Source organism: Marmota marmota, unplaced genomic scaffold, assembly GCF_001458135.2.
Source record: "Marmota marmota marmota unplaced genomic scaffold, marMar, whole genome shotgun sequence".
Lineage (NCBI taxonomy): Eukaryota > Metazoa > Chordata > Mammalia > Rodentia > Sciuridae > Marmota > Marmota marmota.
In genome coordinates, this window is record NW_026000305.1 from 6,632,586 (window position 1) to 6,651,370 (window position 18,785).

The following is an 18,785-nucleotide window of genomic DNA, read 5'->3' on the forward strand; positions in this document are numbered from 1 at the left end:
GAATATGTCTGAAAATTGTGTGAAATATAAAGCACAGGGTATAAGTACTCTGGAGCAGCCACAAAATTAATAGGTTCTCTTAAATAATCAAGGTAACCCAGAGGTTTTCTGGATTTTTCAGCTAAATACTTTCTCTTGGCCAGTATTGAGGTTCTCTCATGTAAGAACTTAGGATAAGTATTTTATAATCTGATATGGCAGCTTCTACTGAAGTCATAATTAATTTTACTAATTAAAGTTAGCATTTAACCTTCATATTTTGTAGTAGACAAAACTAAAGTGTCCCATTGCTTTTAATCCCTGTTAATCAAGAGAAATAATACATATTTTTAATGACTCAAAGTCCTGTAATAGGTCTCTATTTAGTTTAAACCACAAGTAATATTTCATCTTTATCAGAATATGTGGTTTGAATGCAATCATGTGCTTTTCTAGCCAAATCTCCAGGAGTGAAGCATATATAATTTTAATAGGAAGGCAAATTTATAAGGCATATTGAGGATGAAGTAACACTTTGAACAAAATAAATAATAATTATGTTCTTACTAATATGTTTTGGAAAACTTAGTAAAAGCCACTTTAGCAGATTGATTAGTGTGTCAAAAGACAAATCGTGCTATTGTGATTTGAATGGCCTTGGCTTTGTAAAATGGCTAGAACTACTGGTGAAAAATTAAAATCTGATTGATCATAAAGATATACAGGTTATTGTAGGATATTCCTCATAATTACTTTCAGAAATCTAGGGTCTGGTGAAGGGAAACTATTTGATTTCATAAACTAAAATAAAGTCTTACTATCCATTTTGTCTAGTCTAACTTACCATGACTGATACAAATATTGGAATTAAATTGTACCTATGACTCTATTTTCATATTTATGAATTCAGTTGTGTTTTCCCTCTTTGATAATAATATCTTAGTCTTCTTGGAGAATTGAAATAATTTGTCTTTGCAAACAGTGTATAAAATACCAGGTTTTAATGGATTAATAAATAAACTTCATATATAAATGATCCAAAACTAAAAGGAAATAAAAGATCAAATTTATTTAGAATATTTTACTTTTCATTTGATCTTTGTGTTCCTTCAGAATTAAATAGTTGCTTAGTTACAAAGATTAATAAAAGTTACATTTGAAAGTTTGTGTTCTTATTTGCACTTCAAAATTGAGATTAGTATTTTCTTCAACAGCATAGTATAAAGGTATAGAGCAAAATAAAGCAAACAATTAAAATTTCTTCTATAATAACTAGCTAGATAAATACAATGCAGCCGATCTTCACAGATAACTGTTTCAACACTTTCACAGTAATTCCATCCATCTTCTATTGGTCATTATCAATATGCAAATGGCAGATGGCATGGTAAGCTGGCTATTGTATAATTGGAGACCACACCATCTGACAACAATTTTCACTGATGGGATATTTTATCAAATAATATTTACTGAGAACCTTATTTTGAGGCCCAAGGCTTCTATAATCAGAGTTTATTATAGGTCACATTTGCATAAACATTGTCTTATAAAGATTTGATAAGGCACTTTAAATGTATAACAAAGCAAAGTTGTCTGGTAATGAAATTTTTGAAAACATAACAGATGTTGACCTTTCTTTGGTTACAAATAAAGAAAATGTGTGCTTACATGGAAATTGTATTAAAAATATGATTGTTCCATTAAAGGCAATGGTTGATTGTTGGATACCAATGAGCATGATTACATTTGCCTTCTCTGAAAGAGACTTGACTGTTGTCACTTGCTTTGAGGTGGCTGGCAGTGTTTACCAGTCTGGATGGCATAGAGAAGTTATACCTATAAAAGCCATAGGAAGGGCGGAAAGAGCAACTGAGTACCTCTTGGGTGATGGGGGTTGGTGGGAACATATTTCCAGATGCCTGCAATCCATATAACATTTGATTGGCAGAATGAGGTGCATGTAGACACTGCCCATTGAAGTCTTCAGAGGAACCACCTTTTGAATTGGTGACCCCCAGAGAAGATAACATGGGCACTTCCATCATGAGTGGGGCTAAAGATTGAGATCTGTTGCTGCTTGCTAGCCTTTCAGAAGCAGGTAAGACAAGAGGTTGCTGTCGCCAAAAATTAGTTGGGCAAATCTTATAGCAAAGGGGCAGGTTGATACTGTGTAGGTATGCCTCTGGACAGGTCATTCCAAGGGAGCTTGTAGGTAAGTGAAATGTAGGTGGAGAGCAAGGTGGAGAAAGTAAGGAGCTCAAAGGGGAGGGAGCCCCTCCACTAGAGGTCACTGGAGAGGAGCCACTGCTTCCACCTGTGAAAGACAATTCAGTCAATGAACAAAGAACTTCATGTTCTTGCTAAATTACTTATCAAATACATCACCATTCATGCTTCATTCTTAGATCAGTTTTCCTGCAAGTTTATAGTTCTTTGAGCTTCTTTGGGAAAGGTTATGCTCATTCCTCTCACTGAAGTTGAATGTAGTGTCTCTACTATTACTACCACTATTACTTTTTTTTTTAAAGAGTTTAGCCTCTATTTTATTTATTTATTTATTTATTTATTTATTTTTTAATGTGGTGCTGAGGATTGAACCCAGTGCCTCACCTATTCTAGGTAAGCCCTCTACTACTGAGCCATAATCCCAGCCCACCACTATTACTTTTAACACTACTATTGTGTATTGTGTACTGAACATTCACTATTCTCAAGGACTGTACAAGACACTTTAACAATATTTATCTAATGAATTACAAATACAGCCAAATATATAATTCCTAGTCAATAATATGAACAAAACCTGGATTTTTATTTTTCACATTTAAAAAATGTACTAAAAATTTGTTAAGTAAATTGAAAAAGTTGGTTCTTTGGGATTCTATAGGCATCTTCAGTCTGATAAATATAAATTCATATGAAAAAAATCTTTCATAAGTAAAAGCAACATATGTAAAACCATTAGTATTTTTTTCTCATGAAAATCATGGATGATAATGCTTCTATTGCTCACTATGCCAGGGGTTAAAGATATTTTTTCCAGTTAAGAAACATCAACATGAGAATGAAATAATTCAGATAAATGATGTCCAGCATATACTAAATTTATGGTTGCCTAGCATATACTAAATTTAAGAAAAATTAAAAGGTCCAGGATGATCTAGACTCTAAATCTTATTTGATTTCAGCTTAACAGTTGGATATTCACTAGACTTAAGGAAGTTATTTTTATGTTGCTGTCATTTTTTTAACTATATTGTATATGTAGATATAGTCTAATCTTTCATCAACAGGTTGGAAAATATATTTTAAATAAATTATTAAAACTTATCAGGCTGTGACAGAAGAATGGCAAGTTTAGAAGCCAGTCTCAGCAACTTAATAAGTCCCTAAGCAACTTGGCAAGACCCTGTCTCTAAAAACAAACAAACAAACAAAAACTGCAAATGAGGCTCTGTGATAAAATGTCCCTGGGTTCATCTAAGGCAGAGAGGTGGGAGGGAAATGGAGGGGGCAGGGGGTTAGCAAGTATGATGGAATGTGATAGACATCATTATCCAAAGTACATGTATGAAGAAACGAATTGGTGTCAATATACTTTATATACAACCAGAGACATAAAAAATTGTGCTGTATATGTGTAATAAGAATTGTAATGCATTCTGCTGTCATTAATTTTTTTAAATCAATAAAATAAAATAAAATGTCCCTGGGTGATATTCTTTATCTTTGCAATTTGAGTATCTTTTGGGTACCTGAAATGAATGATTAAGAAGCCTCTATCTCTTAAATTATAAATGAATGATCATGTTAAACTTTCTTCTTCATTATTTCACAATGTGTTGACTTAGATATTTTAAAAGCTTGTTGCCTAGATGTTATCAGTTAAATTGATAATGTAAAAATATTTTATATTTTATCTATGCAACTTCATAATCCACATTTGTATAGTCAAGCCAATGAAATGATTCAACAATTGATTAAACTTGATTTGTCACATTTCAATTAATTTTTATGGCATCCTGTTCTGGAAAATGCAACTTAAGTATGAGGTTGATAATTTGCTCCATAAGTCTAACTTTGAATTGATATTTAAAGATAAGCAGCTTCAATGGAGTAAAGGTAATGGGGAAATTCCATGTTATTTGCAATTAAAAATTCTTCATTTATTATTAAATATCATTGTAAAGGAAGGCATACATTATTTTACCAGAAAACCTGCATTTTTCAAACATTATAGTTATTTAGTCAAGAAATGTACTATCTGGAAGGTAGTTATAATTAGGTAAGACCAAGAAGTTCTGTTGTGCTATTACACAGTTTGATGACAAATAGCAATAATGTACTAAGCATTTCAGAAAGCTAGAGGAAAATATTTTGTATGTTATCACCATGTTGAAATGATAAATGTTTACAGACATAAATGTTTAAATTGACTTAAATATTATGAAATGTATATATGTATCAAAATATTGTTTGGTGCCTCCTAAAAATACAAATTTTGTTTTCATGTATCAGTTAAAAACTTTTCAAAGATTAAACATTAATAAAATAGGCAAAATTTACCATACAGATTCGCCCTTATCCTACTTTTGTATGACTTTTGTAACAGTTTTTTTGTTTTATATTTATATTATTCATCTTTGAATTATAGTTTATCACTTCCAGGATAAAATGTTATAGTAGCTTGCATTTTTCTCTTCCCATCTTTTGTACCATGTTTATTATACAATCTATTTTCTGTTAAAACCTTCAGTACATTGTTATTATCTTACATACATTCTTCAATAACTTTTTAAAAAGCTTGAAAATAAGGCAAAATATACTTTTACTCACATAAAAATAAATATATTGGGGCTGGGGTTGTAGCTCAGTGGCAGAGTGCTTGCCTAGCATGTATGAGGCACTGGGTTCGATTCTTAGCACCACATATAAATAAATAAGTTAAAGGTCCATTGAGAACTAAAAAAAAATCTGTAAAAAATCTAAAGTCTATCCAATTACTTTGTGTGTCTGCACCAAAGTTTTTTTAAAAAATAAGTAAAAAATAAATATTCCACTTGGGATGACTTAGTATTATTTTCAACATGTTTCAACATTTTCCTGTTTAAAAAAGTAAAATTAGAGCTAAGTGATGGTGTAATTCAAAAGAAATCACTTTAACATGCACTGAAAAGTTCCCAAAAAATATAAAAATATTCATTACTATAGTTACAAATCAGGCCACAAATGGACCATAGGCAGATTCTAAATATGAGACAGTGAGATGCTGAAGAATCCAGGTGAGCTCTGGTGATAAGGGTATAAAATAACTCAAGAAAACACCTGTCTTCATGCCAGTTGTCTTCCCTTTTTTCATCTTTCTTCCTCACCACATTAAACATAAACACGTATGCTTATAAACAAATATTTTCTGGCATATACTTATTCCCGGTGTAACATTTGGTACAAGGACTCTGGCCTTTGTTATTTCATTAACATGTAAAAGTAAAACTAAATATTATGAGTTTTCTTACTTTGTGTGTCTGCACCAAAGTTTTTAAAATCCAGAGTAAGAGAAGGTCTCCATGAATAGGTCTCTAAAAGTCCATCCAATACACCCCTAAAAAAGAGATTCAACTTTTAGCGACCTCAGAATGCAGTTCTAGAAAATACTAATTTATACAAACTATTTACATCTTTTATAGGCAATTTTCTGAATTTTTTTTTCTTTTATAGGTAGACTTTTGAATAATATTCAATCAAACCCAGAGTTCTAGAATAATAAATAGCTTATAAGTGAATAAAAAAGAAAGTAGGAATAAGCAAAGTTTTTGAGACAAAATATCTGGTTAATTTCCTCCCACCCACTAGTTACAAAACATACAGCTTCTGATTCTCTGAGCCACAGTTTCCTTATCTTTTATACTTGTGAAAAGGGCTACATAAATATAAGGTATGATTGTTACTTACCTGTTTCTTCCTGGATCTCTAAAACCTTTAGCAAAAGGATTTCTGTCTATTTTGAGTTTGGTAATCTATGGATTCAAAAGAAAGAGAAAGAGAAAGTCAGTGCTCTCAGTAACCTCAGTTCTCTCACCATTGCTTATAATGGTTATAATAACCATACAAGACTGTAACCTATAATATATCACTGTAAGAAAATGTAAGCATATAGCTAAGTCAAATTTTGAATGATTATGCCTTCATCTTCTGCCACCCCTTTTCTCTTTTCTCCTTTCTAATGTAAGAATCACAGAATGTATTATCAATTTGACTTACTGACAAAACAGTAAAACCATGATTTTTAAAAATTTTTATAAAGCAATTTATAGAGTGCAGCTTGCCTCTATCCCAAAGTCCCTGTGAGGCCACTCCCACTTGCCTGGGACCTGGCCAGCTTTACCTGCTGATTTTGGTAAGCTGTCACTGTGGTGAATTCAGTTTCTTTAAAGGAGAACGTTTTAACCCCTTCAGCTGGCAGGGACTGAATCCGGGACAGGTCAACTCTGCTGTCTTGCTCCATCACATGCACGCGGGGCTTGTATTTATGCATGGACTGCAGAATTATCTGGGGGAGAAATGGTCAAATGCTGCCAGAAAAACTGGCTTCCCTTCGCAACATAGTTGTCCTTTAAGGACCACCCCCAATGTGGTCACACACAAAGAAAGAGGTAAGGTTAAACTGGGAGAGTCAGGTAACCACACACAAAGATTTGTTATGCCATTTGGTCCCCTATAGATAACCTCTTGCCTGAAGAGTTTCCAGAGTAAACCACCTCATAGACAAGAGACAACTGTTATTCCTTTTCCAGATTGGGGCCCCTGTTTCCAAATGTGGCTGACCATGTGTGGTAGAAATATAGTCATAGGGATTTGATCACCTGATACAGGTTCCCTGTACAGTAACTGATGGCCTGAATATGATGGGCAAACATCTGACACTTACCACCTTGTAATTCTGGATAGTTCTCTCTCCCTCCCTCCCCCTCCCCTCTCTCTCATTCTGGATCTTGCTTCTCTCCTTTTGTGGCTGGCATAGGGCCAGCTAGGCAGAAAAGATGAAGACTTAAGATCCACAGGACCTGAAAACAGGCAGGGACTGTCTATGGGAGCAGATTGTAGGTGAGATTTCCAGACTGCATTCCAGTTCCCCTGCTTGCATCCTCCCACCACATCACATGGAAAGTACTCATCTAGCAACTCTGTTGACTACAGGGAAGGCAAGCACCAACAGTGATTGCTCCTGTGGCTAACTGTCTAACAGCCCCTTTCCTCTTGCTCTTTCAGACCAGGCAATTCTGGCTTAATTAATTAATTCTTAATTCTTTTGGTCTTCAAACTCCCTGCTCTCACTATTCCCAAAGGCCAGCACTTTCAGTTTTCAAACAAAAGTTTCCTGAACTCTAGTTTGGCTCTTTAAGTCACAGGTCCAGAGCTTATAGACAGTTCCACCCATGGGTGGAAGCATTGGCACCACCCTCTTTAGCAGATAGGATTGTGTTCACTTACATGGCCTTTGTCGTCCATCTCATTATTTGTGAGTTTCACCCGATCAAAGCTGATGATTTGCCGCATCCAGGTCTCTCCTGAGCAGGGGGAGTCCGGGTGGACATAGAATCTGGGAGTGATGCACGAATGGTCAGTATTCCCAGCTACCATCCACTGAGAGCTGTGATACACGTATCTGAAAAGGCGCAGAATATTGGCATTAAGCTTAGCCTGCCAAAGCCAATTGAATGGAGGCAAGCTGATGAATTCTGGTCCTAAGGGCCTGGCCAAAGGCTAATTTGCTGACTCCATAGGCAAATAACAGAAGATCAACACTGATTTCCAAAAAGTGTTAAAGGGCAGAAAACAAACAGTAAATAAACATATGTTATTAAAATGTGATGGAATGCCAGGGGAAGTAAAATGTCATGGGATTTACCAGTCTAGTTTATGTTTCCTCACAGAAAACACAACAGAAATTGATCAAATGAGTTTTACCATGCAGAAATGCCTGGGGGTGCAGGGAGGGGAGCAAACTCCACAAGCTTAGGGCTACAAGTATCAGAAAGAAGTGGGGATTAAGCAGTGTGTCTGTCTAGCCCACTGTTACTAGCCTTAGTGGAACCCCCTTTGACAATAAGGCTTCACACCAGGAAACCCTTAGGATCCCCACCCTGAGCAGCCTCTGGGGGAAGATTTTCACCCAGTTTTTAATCACAAACTCTCAATAATGCTCTGTATTCCCAAACCAACTGCAATGCAAAAAGCAAGCAGTTTGTTCTGCTGTTACTAAGCCACAGTTCCAGCATATGAGAGTTTCACTTTCTCCTTGCTCTCAAGAACAGCACTGGGTTCCTGGTAGTTGTTCTCCTTGGAGGGCAGGGTTCTGCACCCACCTCCAGGTGGAACACTCACAGCCCAGTATCAGCTGCTCTCTCCCAGTTCCCTCCCCAACCCCGCTAGGGTCCATGAGTCAAAGCCATAGGCCAGTGCATCTGGGCTGCTAGCTTAGAAGATCATATTGACTTTAGAATAGTTTGACCATTTGTAGCATGCTCTTAGAGGAATACTTAAAGAAAAGAGGGTAAAAAGTTTTCTCTTGCCCTCTGGAATGTGGCCACCCTTTCAAGAAAAGGGCAAAAGAAGGGAATGAAGATGTACCTAGGTGTGATGACCCTCATCTAGCCTTGGAGAAAATCAGGTTATAATTCTGGGTGCCTTTTGCCAAAGTCCAGCATGTCCTCAGAAGCCTGGTCCCACCTAGAGCCAAAAGGGCTTCCAAATTCCTTCAAACTACTTCCCTTTTGGAATACAGAGCCCATGCCCTTCACAGTTTGTGTACCTGAGGCCAGAACAGTGGGTAGGATAGAGGCCTGGGGGACATTAAAAATTGGCTTGCCTGCATTTCAAAAGAAGGGAGAAGAAAAAACCCTGCTATTCAGTTACTCTGAATTCCCATTTAAGTAAGGGAAATTCTACTCCTGAGATCAAAGGAAGGTCCATTCTCTCTCCCTATATGTTAAGGTTTTTAAAATAATGTTGTGAGGTTTAGATCTGAAGATCTGAATCCCTGCCCCCAGGCTGAGCCTGAGGTATCCTCATATGGGCCAGTTACCTATAGCGTTTGGAATCCACTGGTACCACATCTATGGCAACATAGTACTGCTTCCCTGGGTCCAGCCCTTTCACCTTGACCCGAACAGAAGGGAACATCCGCCTGTGAGAAATAAGTAAACCTAGTTACTTTCAAATATTTTGGAAAGGGGGAAGTCATGAACAAATATGCATGTCCCTAAAAAGTGAAAGGACTCATGATACCCTTGCCATTCCATGACAGTTTCAGGGAATGGCATTTGCTACACGAGAAAAGATTGTTGGTTATATGGTTAATTTAACAAGTCTAGGATTTCTGAGTAGAGCAGAATATCCTTACCATAAGTCTTTATCCATGACTCCCCCCCACACACACCATAATAAAAATCTATGAAAGAAAAAGGAGAAAAAGTTCTGTTCCTCCCCTGAGTTTTCAGCAGTAAGTTCTGCGTGGCAGATTTGGGAAAAGCTAAAATTTACGAGACTCATAAAAAAAATCAGCCAGCTGCTATAAGGGGCTGCCCCACACCAAAATGTGCCCATAGGAAAGATCTACCTCACAGTGGCTTGGACCAAGGGTGGTGGCCTTGGGGGGCTTATTAAATGGAATATTTTCCACTGGTCTGTGAGGCTTAAATTCAGAGGTTTGACCACAGCCTGAGACATGGGTTTGACATCTGGCACCTGCCTCAGATCCAATTTTTGTCATCATGGAGTCAAGGTGTAGGGGAAAGGAAAACCGAGTCATTTATGTTGGGCAAGGTTTGTCTTAGCCCAATAGATTGAAGAGCCTGTGGCTGCTTTCTGATGTATGCCAAGGAAGGGGGAGAGGAAAGAGCACCAGAGCACAAAATCAGAGCCTCCACACATAAGGAGAGGGTTACATTGAAGTCCTACTCTGAATGAATATTATGAAAAGCTTGGTCAAAGCCTAACCTGCCGGCCTTGGTAATGATCATCTCAGTCCCGATGTCATGGAATCTCTTCCACAGCTCAGATCCTTGAAGTTCCACTTGAATAACATCCTTTTCTTCCAGACTTTCAGGACTGTTGCCATCGCCCTTTCCTTCCCTGCTGCCGCCGCTACTGCCAACAACGCCACGGCTGCCCCTGCCTCCACCAACATCACCTCCACAGCCCGAGAAGGCAGTTGTTAAAGATTCTGTCTTGAGTCGTTTTTCTGCTGATCACAGAGACACCCAGGGGTTGAGAGAACTTTGAGGGTTGTGTATGCCCTTCTCTTAAGCGCCAATCTTGGAAAAAGCAGCCCCAGTTCCTTCCCCAGGAACCCTAGTAGCAGATCTCGACTCCACACAACAACTTTTGGAGTTCCACAATTAAGAGAGAGATCCAGGCTGCAACCCGCAAAAGACGCGGCCCTTTGGATTCGCACTTCATCACCCTCCAGGAAAAGTTCATATCTGAGGCTGGATCCCCTCAGGATTTCGGAGCGCACTGAGCTTCCTACTGCCAGGAACAACCTCTGGCTCTTAGGGTTTGGTAAGAGGTTTGCGAGTCGCACTTTTCCACAAGTCTATGGGACCCTCCCCTTCCCTGAAAAGGAAAAGGGAATCACGGAGTCTAAAACTTTGTCTGTGGTCAGCTGGACAAGGAGTTCAATGGCTCACAGCAGGGCTGTAGGGCTGGCCAGGACATCCTTGGTTATGTTTAGCGGCTCTCCCACAGCGCGGCTAACTAGGCTGAGGGACACTGGTCCAAGGAGCCCGGGGGGGCGGTCTCAGTGAAATGGGGTTGCTTAGGGGTACTCACCCGGCTGCTCACTCTTCTTAGCAGCAGCGCTGCTTCTTCTCTCCTCTTCCTCTCCGCCCTCTTTCTCCTGCAGCTCTGGCTGTGGCTCCTGTCTTGGGTCTTGAGATTTTCTTTTCCCAGATCTCCCCACCAAGGCTTCCACGGAGAAGGCGTGCGCCCGAGAGCTCAGAGCCATCCCTGAAGGGCACGAAGTGACTGTGCACCGCAAAGTTTCAACCTTAGCTGGGTTAGCGAGGTGAGGGAAATAGGGAGGGAGCTGATGATAGTCTAAGAAGGGAAAACTGAAAATATCCCAAATCCGAAAAACAATTTGATCCTGCACGCGCGAGAGAGCGTGTGTGTGGGTGTGTGTGTAATTTTATATATACATATATATTTTTTCTTCAAATAGACAAAATGAAAAGAAATGCAGATTAAACTGGAATCTAAAACCTCCCAAGCCTAGTCCTCCTTCCTTTAGCAGTCTCCTCCCTCTCTGTGGACATGTGCGGACCATCAGTCCTCAAATCCCTGATTACAGGACCTGGCAGAGCGCAGAGATTGGCAAACGCTGGCGTTTTAGGGAATGGACCTGCCGCCAATGGCGGCTCAGGCCGCTGGGATTGGGAGATATTGTTGCATCCCAGAGTGAATACAGGATCGGTCACCGCCTCCAGTGTTTGTTTTGGAAACTGTTGGAAGAAAAAAAAAAAGGAAAGAAAAAAAAAAAAAAACACTGTGAGTGACACTTCAGAGTCTGACTGGGAGGAGAAGTTGGGGGTTGGTTGGAAAGGGGCTCCAGATAGGCGGGAGGGGGAGGAGAAAAGGGAGACACAAAGTTACTGTTTCACATTAAATTGTAAAACTCAAAGACATGTGAAATAATTGCCCACGAGGGGCCACTTTTCCAACAAAAGTGCAAATATTATTTAACCAGATCTAGAGAAATGGATCTGGGTCTTTTGCTTTGCAGTGAGGCACTGGGGAAACAGTAAGGAGTATAAGTTTTCTGGGTGAGTTTGCTGTGGAGTTGCAGTCTCATTCTGGGTGGTGGTTATGTCAGTCTTTGGTAGAAAAGCTCAGGTGAGGTTGGACAGGAGGATCTCAGTTGCCACTGTCAAAAATCAGAGCAGATGTGGGCTTTCAAGTCCTTTCTCTGGAGCTGAATACTGTCATACATAGCTTTTTCTTACCCAATTTAACCAACTAACATCAAGGCACGCCTGTAGTCCCAGTGGCTAGGGAAGCTAAGGCAGGAGAATCGCAAGTTGAAGGCCAGCCACAGCAATTTAGTGAGGCCCTAAGCAACTTAGTGAGACCCTGTCTCTAAACAACAACAACAACAACAACAACAAAAACCAATTGAAAAGGACTGGAGATGTGTCTCAATATTTGAGTACCCCTGGGTTAAATTTCCAGTACCAAAAAAGAAAACAAAACAAAAACAAAATAACAACCCAAGGGCCACCAACAATGCAATAAAAGGATATTTGCTCCAAAAAAATGCATACATCTGAAAATATTGGGATTAAATAATTGATTCCAGTGTCTCCTGAAATATCATACTGGATTGGGTTTTCCTTTTCCTTCATATGAATAAAGATGTTCTTTGTGCCACAAGAGACTTTATCATTTCCAAGGAACATGTTTACACATGCAGATGTGAGAAGTCTGTCTTTATGCATGGATTTGTTCACCCATTTTTCATCAGAAGTAAGAAATCAGGAACTCCTGGATTCTTGTAGACTGCATTTTATCTAATGATATTTTCATATTTCTAGAAAGGTCCTCCTATTATCTTTTGACACATTTGTTCAAAGAGCATTCAGAGCCAATTTATCTCCATCCAAAATGGAACGGAACTAGAAATACCTTATAGTATCTTATTACTGGAGTTTGAGAATAAGAGACTTGTATAACCTTTTAATTTCACCCACTTATCTGCAAGTATGCCCTGCCCAGATATTCCATGTGATAGTTGTGGTAGTGGTAGTACTGAGGTATCCAGTCAAAGTGAGAACAACTTTAGGTATTGAGTATAGCTTTAAGTGCTGTAACCCATGAGTATCATGGCATAGGGATAGTTACAGTCTGAATGCTGATGAAAGGTGTGGTTCAATGATTAATTATGCACTGCTTACCATGTACAACTGGGAAAGACACTTTCCCTATCCCAGAAATGCAGAGTGAAGCTCACACAGCAAAGTCAATTCCAGTATACAAAGCACTTGGACTGGAAAACAGCCAGGTCTGGATGTGATCTTTGTGCCCACATCTCTATGGGCATTTGTTTCTTTCTTCAGCCATTGAAGGAAGGAAAGAAGGGATATATTTGTTCATTCCTTCTTACTTAAAATGTGTATTGCTTTATTCATTGCATGTTCTTAGCCAAAAGACAGTGCAGAAACAGAAAAGTCAAGAGTATATTTGTTAATTTTAGAGGGCTAATTATTATATAGCATATTCATTAGTGTCTCTTAATGTAGACATTTTCTTGCTTTTGAACCCTAGTTAATTTTATTGGTTAGAGATGGGACATTATCTTGTATAGCAATAGTAAAATTTTTTGTAAAACAGGTTTCTATTAACATGTTGTTTGTTACAATATTTCAGACTATCTACTACATGATGTGGTTTTCTTAAGTCAAGGAAATAGCATATCTTGAGATACAATTTTCTTTCTTAGAATAAATATCTTTCTTAATATTTAATACATGCATGTAGTATAGTCCTGAAGATTTTTTTAAATGTGTGTAATCAAAACTTTTTTATTCCCATTTTAGCAAGTGTCTAATGATATCACACTGGAAGAAATGTGGACCAGCACTCTCTCCAGTGTGCTGAACTTGTTAACAGTTAATTCCTGTTATCTCGTATATGAGAGAAAATAATTGCTTATCTCAGAATCAGCTTTACAGCCTGTTTAGCTGCTGAAGCTCAATGCTGTCAGGTACTAGGGACCCAAGGAACACATATTTTTGCCAAAAATTCATAATCTAAGTCTGGGAGTCACGTTTGAGCAGTCTCTATTTTTCATCTGGGAACACACATGAACCTTTATAATTGAGTTTACAACCCATGGAATGGCATGTACAGATAGGCTCTATGATTCACAGATGCCCACATTATAAAGAAGAGTAGTTTTTTTTTTTTTTTAATTAACAACAGGAAAATCCTTACAGTGAATCGTTGGTTTTAAATTACCCCAAAAACCTTCTACTATGAACACAACATTCTTTACTTGAAGAAAAAATAAATTTGTGTTTAACAAAAATAAAATCTGTTCATTTTCTATGAAGATAGTGAGGTGATAGATGTGCCTCAGAGTGTACTGAATTTACTAGCCTTCTTGTGGAATATGATTCCTGTGCCAGTTTATAAAACATAGAAATGAATTCAATCTTTAATAAAAGTCTATACATTTTATTAAAAAATATAAATGGGTATGTTCATTAACACATTCATGAAACAAAGGAAGCTATGAAAATAATGTTTCTGGTGAATTGTATGTACATAGAAGTATATTATCAAGATTAAATTATAGTAAACACTGTTACATTTATCCAAAATTTATAATATATAAAGGACAAAGATTCAGAGACTCTCTAGGTTTCTATAAACACAGTATGGGTTCATTGAAAAATTCTTTTTTTTTTTTTTTTGGTACCAGGGATTGAACTCATGGGTACTTAACTACTAAGTCATATGCCAGCACTTTTTATTTTTTTATTTAGAGACGTCTTGCTAAGTTGCTTAGGGCCTCACTATGTTGCTGAGGGTGGCTTTGAACTTGGGATCCTCCTGCCTCTGTCTCCTGAGCTTCTGGGATTATGGACCTGCACCACTGTGTCTGGCCAAATTTATGTTTTAACGGAACTGTGTCTGTCTGCCTAGAAGAAGAAAAAAAAGAATTGCCTGTGTTCTACAATACTTACTGATTGAAGGGTTCATCCCAAATATATATGGAGAGATCCCAATTCCTACTTAAATTATAAGGGAAGAAAATAAATAAATAAATAAATAAAGATTTTAAATATATATGGGGACTTATGTGCATATATGTATACATACATACACATACCCACAATAAAATAAGTATTTTGATACTGGTTGGGTACCTAATTTCTCTATGGCAGAAGCACAAGTGACTTCATGATGGAGATTGTCTCTTCCAATTGTTCCCCACAATTAAGGTATTTTGATGTAATTCTAAGGTTATGGAATGTGAATCTGAAATAAGTTGCTCATGACCATTTTTATTTTTTTCCATTACTTGGGAAAGTCTTCCTGTTATGGTTTGGATTAAAAATGTCGTCCAAAAGATCATGTGTTGGAGGTTTGATCCCCAATGCTGCGGTGTTCACAGTTGTGACCTTTAAAAGGTGATAAGATCATGAAGGTTCTCATTTCATGAATGGACCAATTTATTGAGGAATTCATGGATGAATGGGCTATTTGGAGGTGGAAGAAATTTTAGGAGGTGGGGCTTTAGTCAGAAGAAGTCAATCACTGGGAGGTGACTTTGAAAGGTCCATGAAGACACCCCCTACTTTTATTTATTTATTTTTCCTTCCAAGCTGCTTTACTCCACCAAGTGCTCCCCAGCACAACATTCTCCCTCACCACAGGTTCATTAACAATGGGCCCAAACAATTGTAGACTAAAATTTCTGAAAACATGAGCCAAAATAAATCCTTCTTTAAGTTGATTATCACATGTATTTTGTCATGTAATGAAAGCTGTCTGATATACCTCCCTAGAATGAACCCTCAAGACAGAAGAGTCAAGAAATGCAGAGTCAGTTTCTTCTCAAAATCATTTGAGTACCTGAATTCAACATTACCTGAACTAGCCAAATTATATGAAGGACTAATTCATCTTTTTTTTTTTTTGCATAAGTGAGTTGAAGCTGGGTTTTTATCACTTATAGACAAAAGAATCTTGAGAAATAAACTCATGTAGATGAAAATTTGGAAGATCATGTTCTCCTGTATTTCTTCCTTTCCTCTTCTTTCCCTTTTCTCAATACTACCAGATCTTTGAACAGAGAAATTATAAGATAGCTGTTGGCTGTCCATGCAGTTACAAGCGCATGAAAAAAAAATCAAGAGTCAATAAATGAGATGGATTCAAACTAAAAAGCTTCTTCTCAGCAAAAGAAACAACAATGTGAAGAGAGAGCCTACAGAAAAGGAGAAAATCTTTATCACACACACATTGAATAGAGCACTAATCGCCAGGATATATAATGAATTCAAAAAATTTAACACCAAGAAAACAAAACCCTATCAATAAATGGGCTAAGAAACTGAACAGAGACTTCACAGAAGAATAAATACAATCAACCAACAAATATATTAAAAATGTTCAACATCTCTAGTGATTAGAGAAATGCAAATCAAAACTACTCTATTATTTCATCTCACTCCAGTCAGATTGGCATTTATAAAGAATATAAACAATAATAAGTGTTGGTGAGGTTGTGCATGAAAAGGCACACTCATACATTGTTGGTGGGACTGCAAACTGGTGCAACTGATCTGGAAAGTAGTAAGGAGTTTCCTTAGAAACATTGGAAAAGAACCATCATTTGACCCAGCTATCCCACTCCTTGGTTTATACCCAAAGGACTTAAAATAGTACAGTGACACAGCCACATCAATGTTTGTAGCAACTCAATTCACAATAACCAACCAGTGGGAGCAACCTAGATGCCCTTCAAAAGATGAATAAAGAAAACGGGGTATATATATATACACAAGGAAATATTCTAAGCCTTAAAGAAGAATGAAATTATGGCATTTACAGGTAAATGGATGGAGTTGGAGAATATCCTGCTAAGTGAAATAAGCCAATCCCAACAAACCAAAGACCAAATGTTTTCTTCAATATGCAGATGTTAATTCACAATGGGGGGAGGGCTAGGGAAGAAGAGAGTTCCTTTGATTAGGTCAAAAGGGAGTGAAGGGAGGGGTAGGGTATAGAGGTAGAAAGGACAGTAGAATGAATCTAACATTATAAGCCTATATACATATATGACTACATGACTAATGACTCTGCATTGTATACAACCAGAGAAATGAGAAGTTATGCTCCATTTGTGTACAATGAGTTTAGATGCATTCTGCTGTCATGTACAACTAATTAGAACAAACACAAAAAATAAAAATAAATTATAAAATTCATATTCTCTCAGAGTTGTAAATCCCAACCACAAGTTTGACTTCCTAGATGACAAATTTGAATTCCTAAATGAGCTACCAGGAAAATGATAATATATAAGTAAAACTAAACATTAGAAAAACAGACTTTGAATCCAGATGGACGTGATTCAGATTTTAACTCATACTTTCTGAGTGACCTTATACAAGTCTCTTTTTTATAATTAAATAACTGTCTTCTAAACATCTAAGATATTACCTCTAATACCTTCATCAAAGAGAATGTTTCTGTAGTGTATATATCAATATAAGGGCCTAGTAAAATAATTTATGCAAAACACTTAACAAAATGCTTAGAACACAGTAAGCATTTACAGTTGTTTTCAACCTTAAAGAGATGATGGAAGTTCATTCCCTGAATATGTTAATCTTTGTTTCAACTATATAACCATAATTCCTTTTAGGCAGATACAAGAAGGAGGAGGAGGAGGAAAAGTAGAAGAAATAGAAATTTGGACCAATGTTGGATGGAACTCCCAACTTTTGGTTCAATTCTAAAGCAGATTCAAAAGGTCAGAAGTCCTTAGAGAATTCATCTTTCTTAACTCAATTTTAGAACTTGTTTAGTAAGTAAAATTAATGAATTAAACCAAAAGATTTCCTTTGAGTTTTAAAAATTCCCAGGAAACATGTCTTATAGAATATAAAATCTGATTTTATTAACTTAATTCTTGGAAAGATATTTTAGTATTTTACCAATGTAATATTAGTGTATGTTAGTCTTGTATAATTAAATAATGTTTGTTAATTATAAGCCCCTAAAACAAAGCTGTATTCTCACTCTAGATATTTGAGTGAATTGGCCTAAGTAATATTAATGAAATTCACACACTGGATCTTTCCATTTCTTAATTTAATATAATCTGTAAAGCAATCTGAGTTTTCATGTATCTAGCAGTTGTGTTATGCAAGTCAAACTCTGTCATCCTTGTTCCTAGAGTGCGGAAGAAAGGGTAGGGAGACAAATTTATATCTATGTTCATTTTGTACTTCTCATAGGTAGTTTGGAAGCTGAATGCTTAAGCTGTCCAACACATTAGCTGAAGAAAATTGAATTTAATCATGTGTTCCTACTATTATCATGTGATGAAGGCTTTCCTATAATGATTATAGTATTAAGTTTAGATTCATTATATTTCTCATTCTCACTAAAGGATATCAATAGCATGCAACAAATTTTTTCATTTCTTCCACTCATTTCATAATTTGAGGTTGGTAGATTGCTTTAAAATTTCATATCTAGGAGTTTCACCCCCAGAATTATGAGAATAATCCAATAATCCTATCCTTGGCTAATTTTAGGCCAAGTAGATGAATAAAAGAAAATAAATAATAAAAAGTGTAAATCCAGATGTTGCCCTACTCTATAGTGACTTGAGTAATTGCCGGAATAGTCATTGTGTAACCACCACTCAGTTTCCTTTGACTGTGATAGTGTAAATTACTTAAAACTGAAAATGCATTCTGCATCTTTCTATCCTCAAACACTTCTCATTAAAGCATTGAGCTTCAGTCAAACCTTGTATATTTTTATGTAATCACTCTAGTTTTCCATAGATATTTTGATAGTCATATATTAACTGAAGGCCAAATCAACATTTCTAGAAATAATAGTTTGTTAGGCTCAAATTTGCATTACATGTATTTTAATGTTAAGCTTTTGTAATTTGCATTTTATGGCTAATATATTTCTCTTACCTCTAATCTTTCCTTTTTATCATTTCTTTCATGCTACCTTTTTCTCTTATAAAAATGAGATTACAAATTACCTTC

The 18,785-nt window shown here is 36.9% G+C and overlaps 1 protein-coding gene across 2 annotated transcripts; it reads right to left on the reverse strand.

Moving 5' to 3' along the window:
* Nucleotides 1–1,212: 1,212 nt before the first annotated feature.
* Nucleotides 1,213–11,187, reverse strand: Tbx22 (T-box transcription factor 22). 2 transcript variants are annotated; one of them, XM_048797282.1, is made up of 9 exons: nt 10,813–11,187; nt 10,181–10,222; nt 9,979–10,108; nt 9,065–9,166; nt 7,471–7,645; nt 6,365–6,529; nt 5,932–5,996; nt 5,496–5,581; nt 1,213–2,293 (listed from the first exon to the last, which is right to left on the reverse strand). In XM_048797282.1, exons 1-9 carry the CDS (start codon nt 10,985–10,987, stop codon nt 1,680–1,682), a joined length of 1,554 nt encoding a protein of 517 aa, XP_048653239.1. In that variant the 5' UTR covers nt 10,988–11,187; the 3' UTR covers nt 1,213–1,679. The 2 variants fall into 2 exon arrangements, with proteins under 2 accessions (XP_048653239.1, XP_015357589.1); XM_015502103.2 differs by having other exon boundaries at nt 9,979–10,103; nt 10,167–10,222.
* Nucleotides 11,188–18,785: the final 7,598 nt, after the last annotated feature.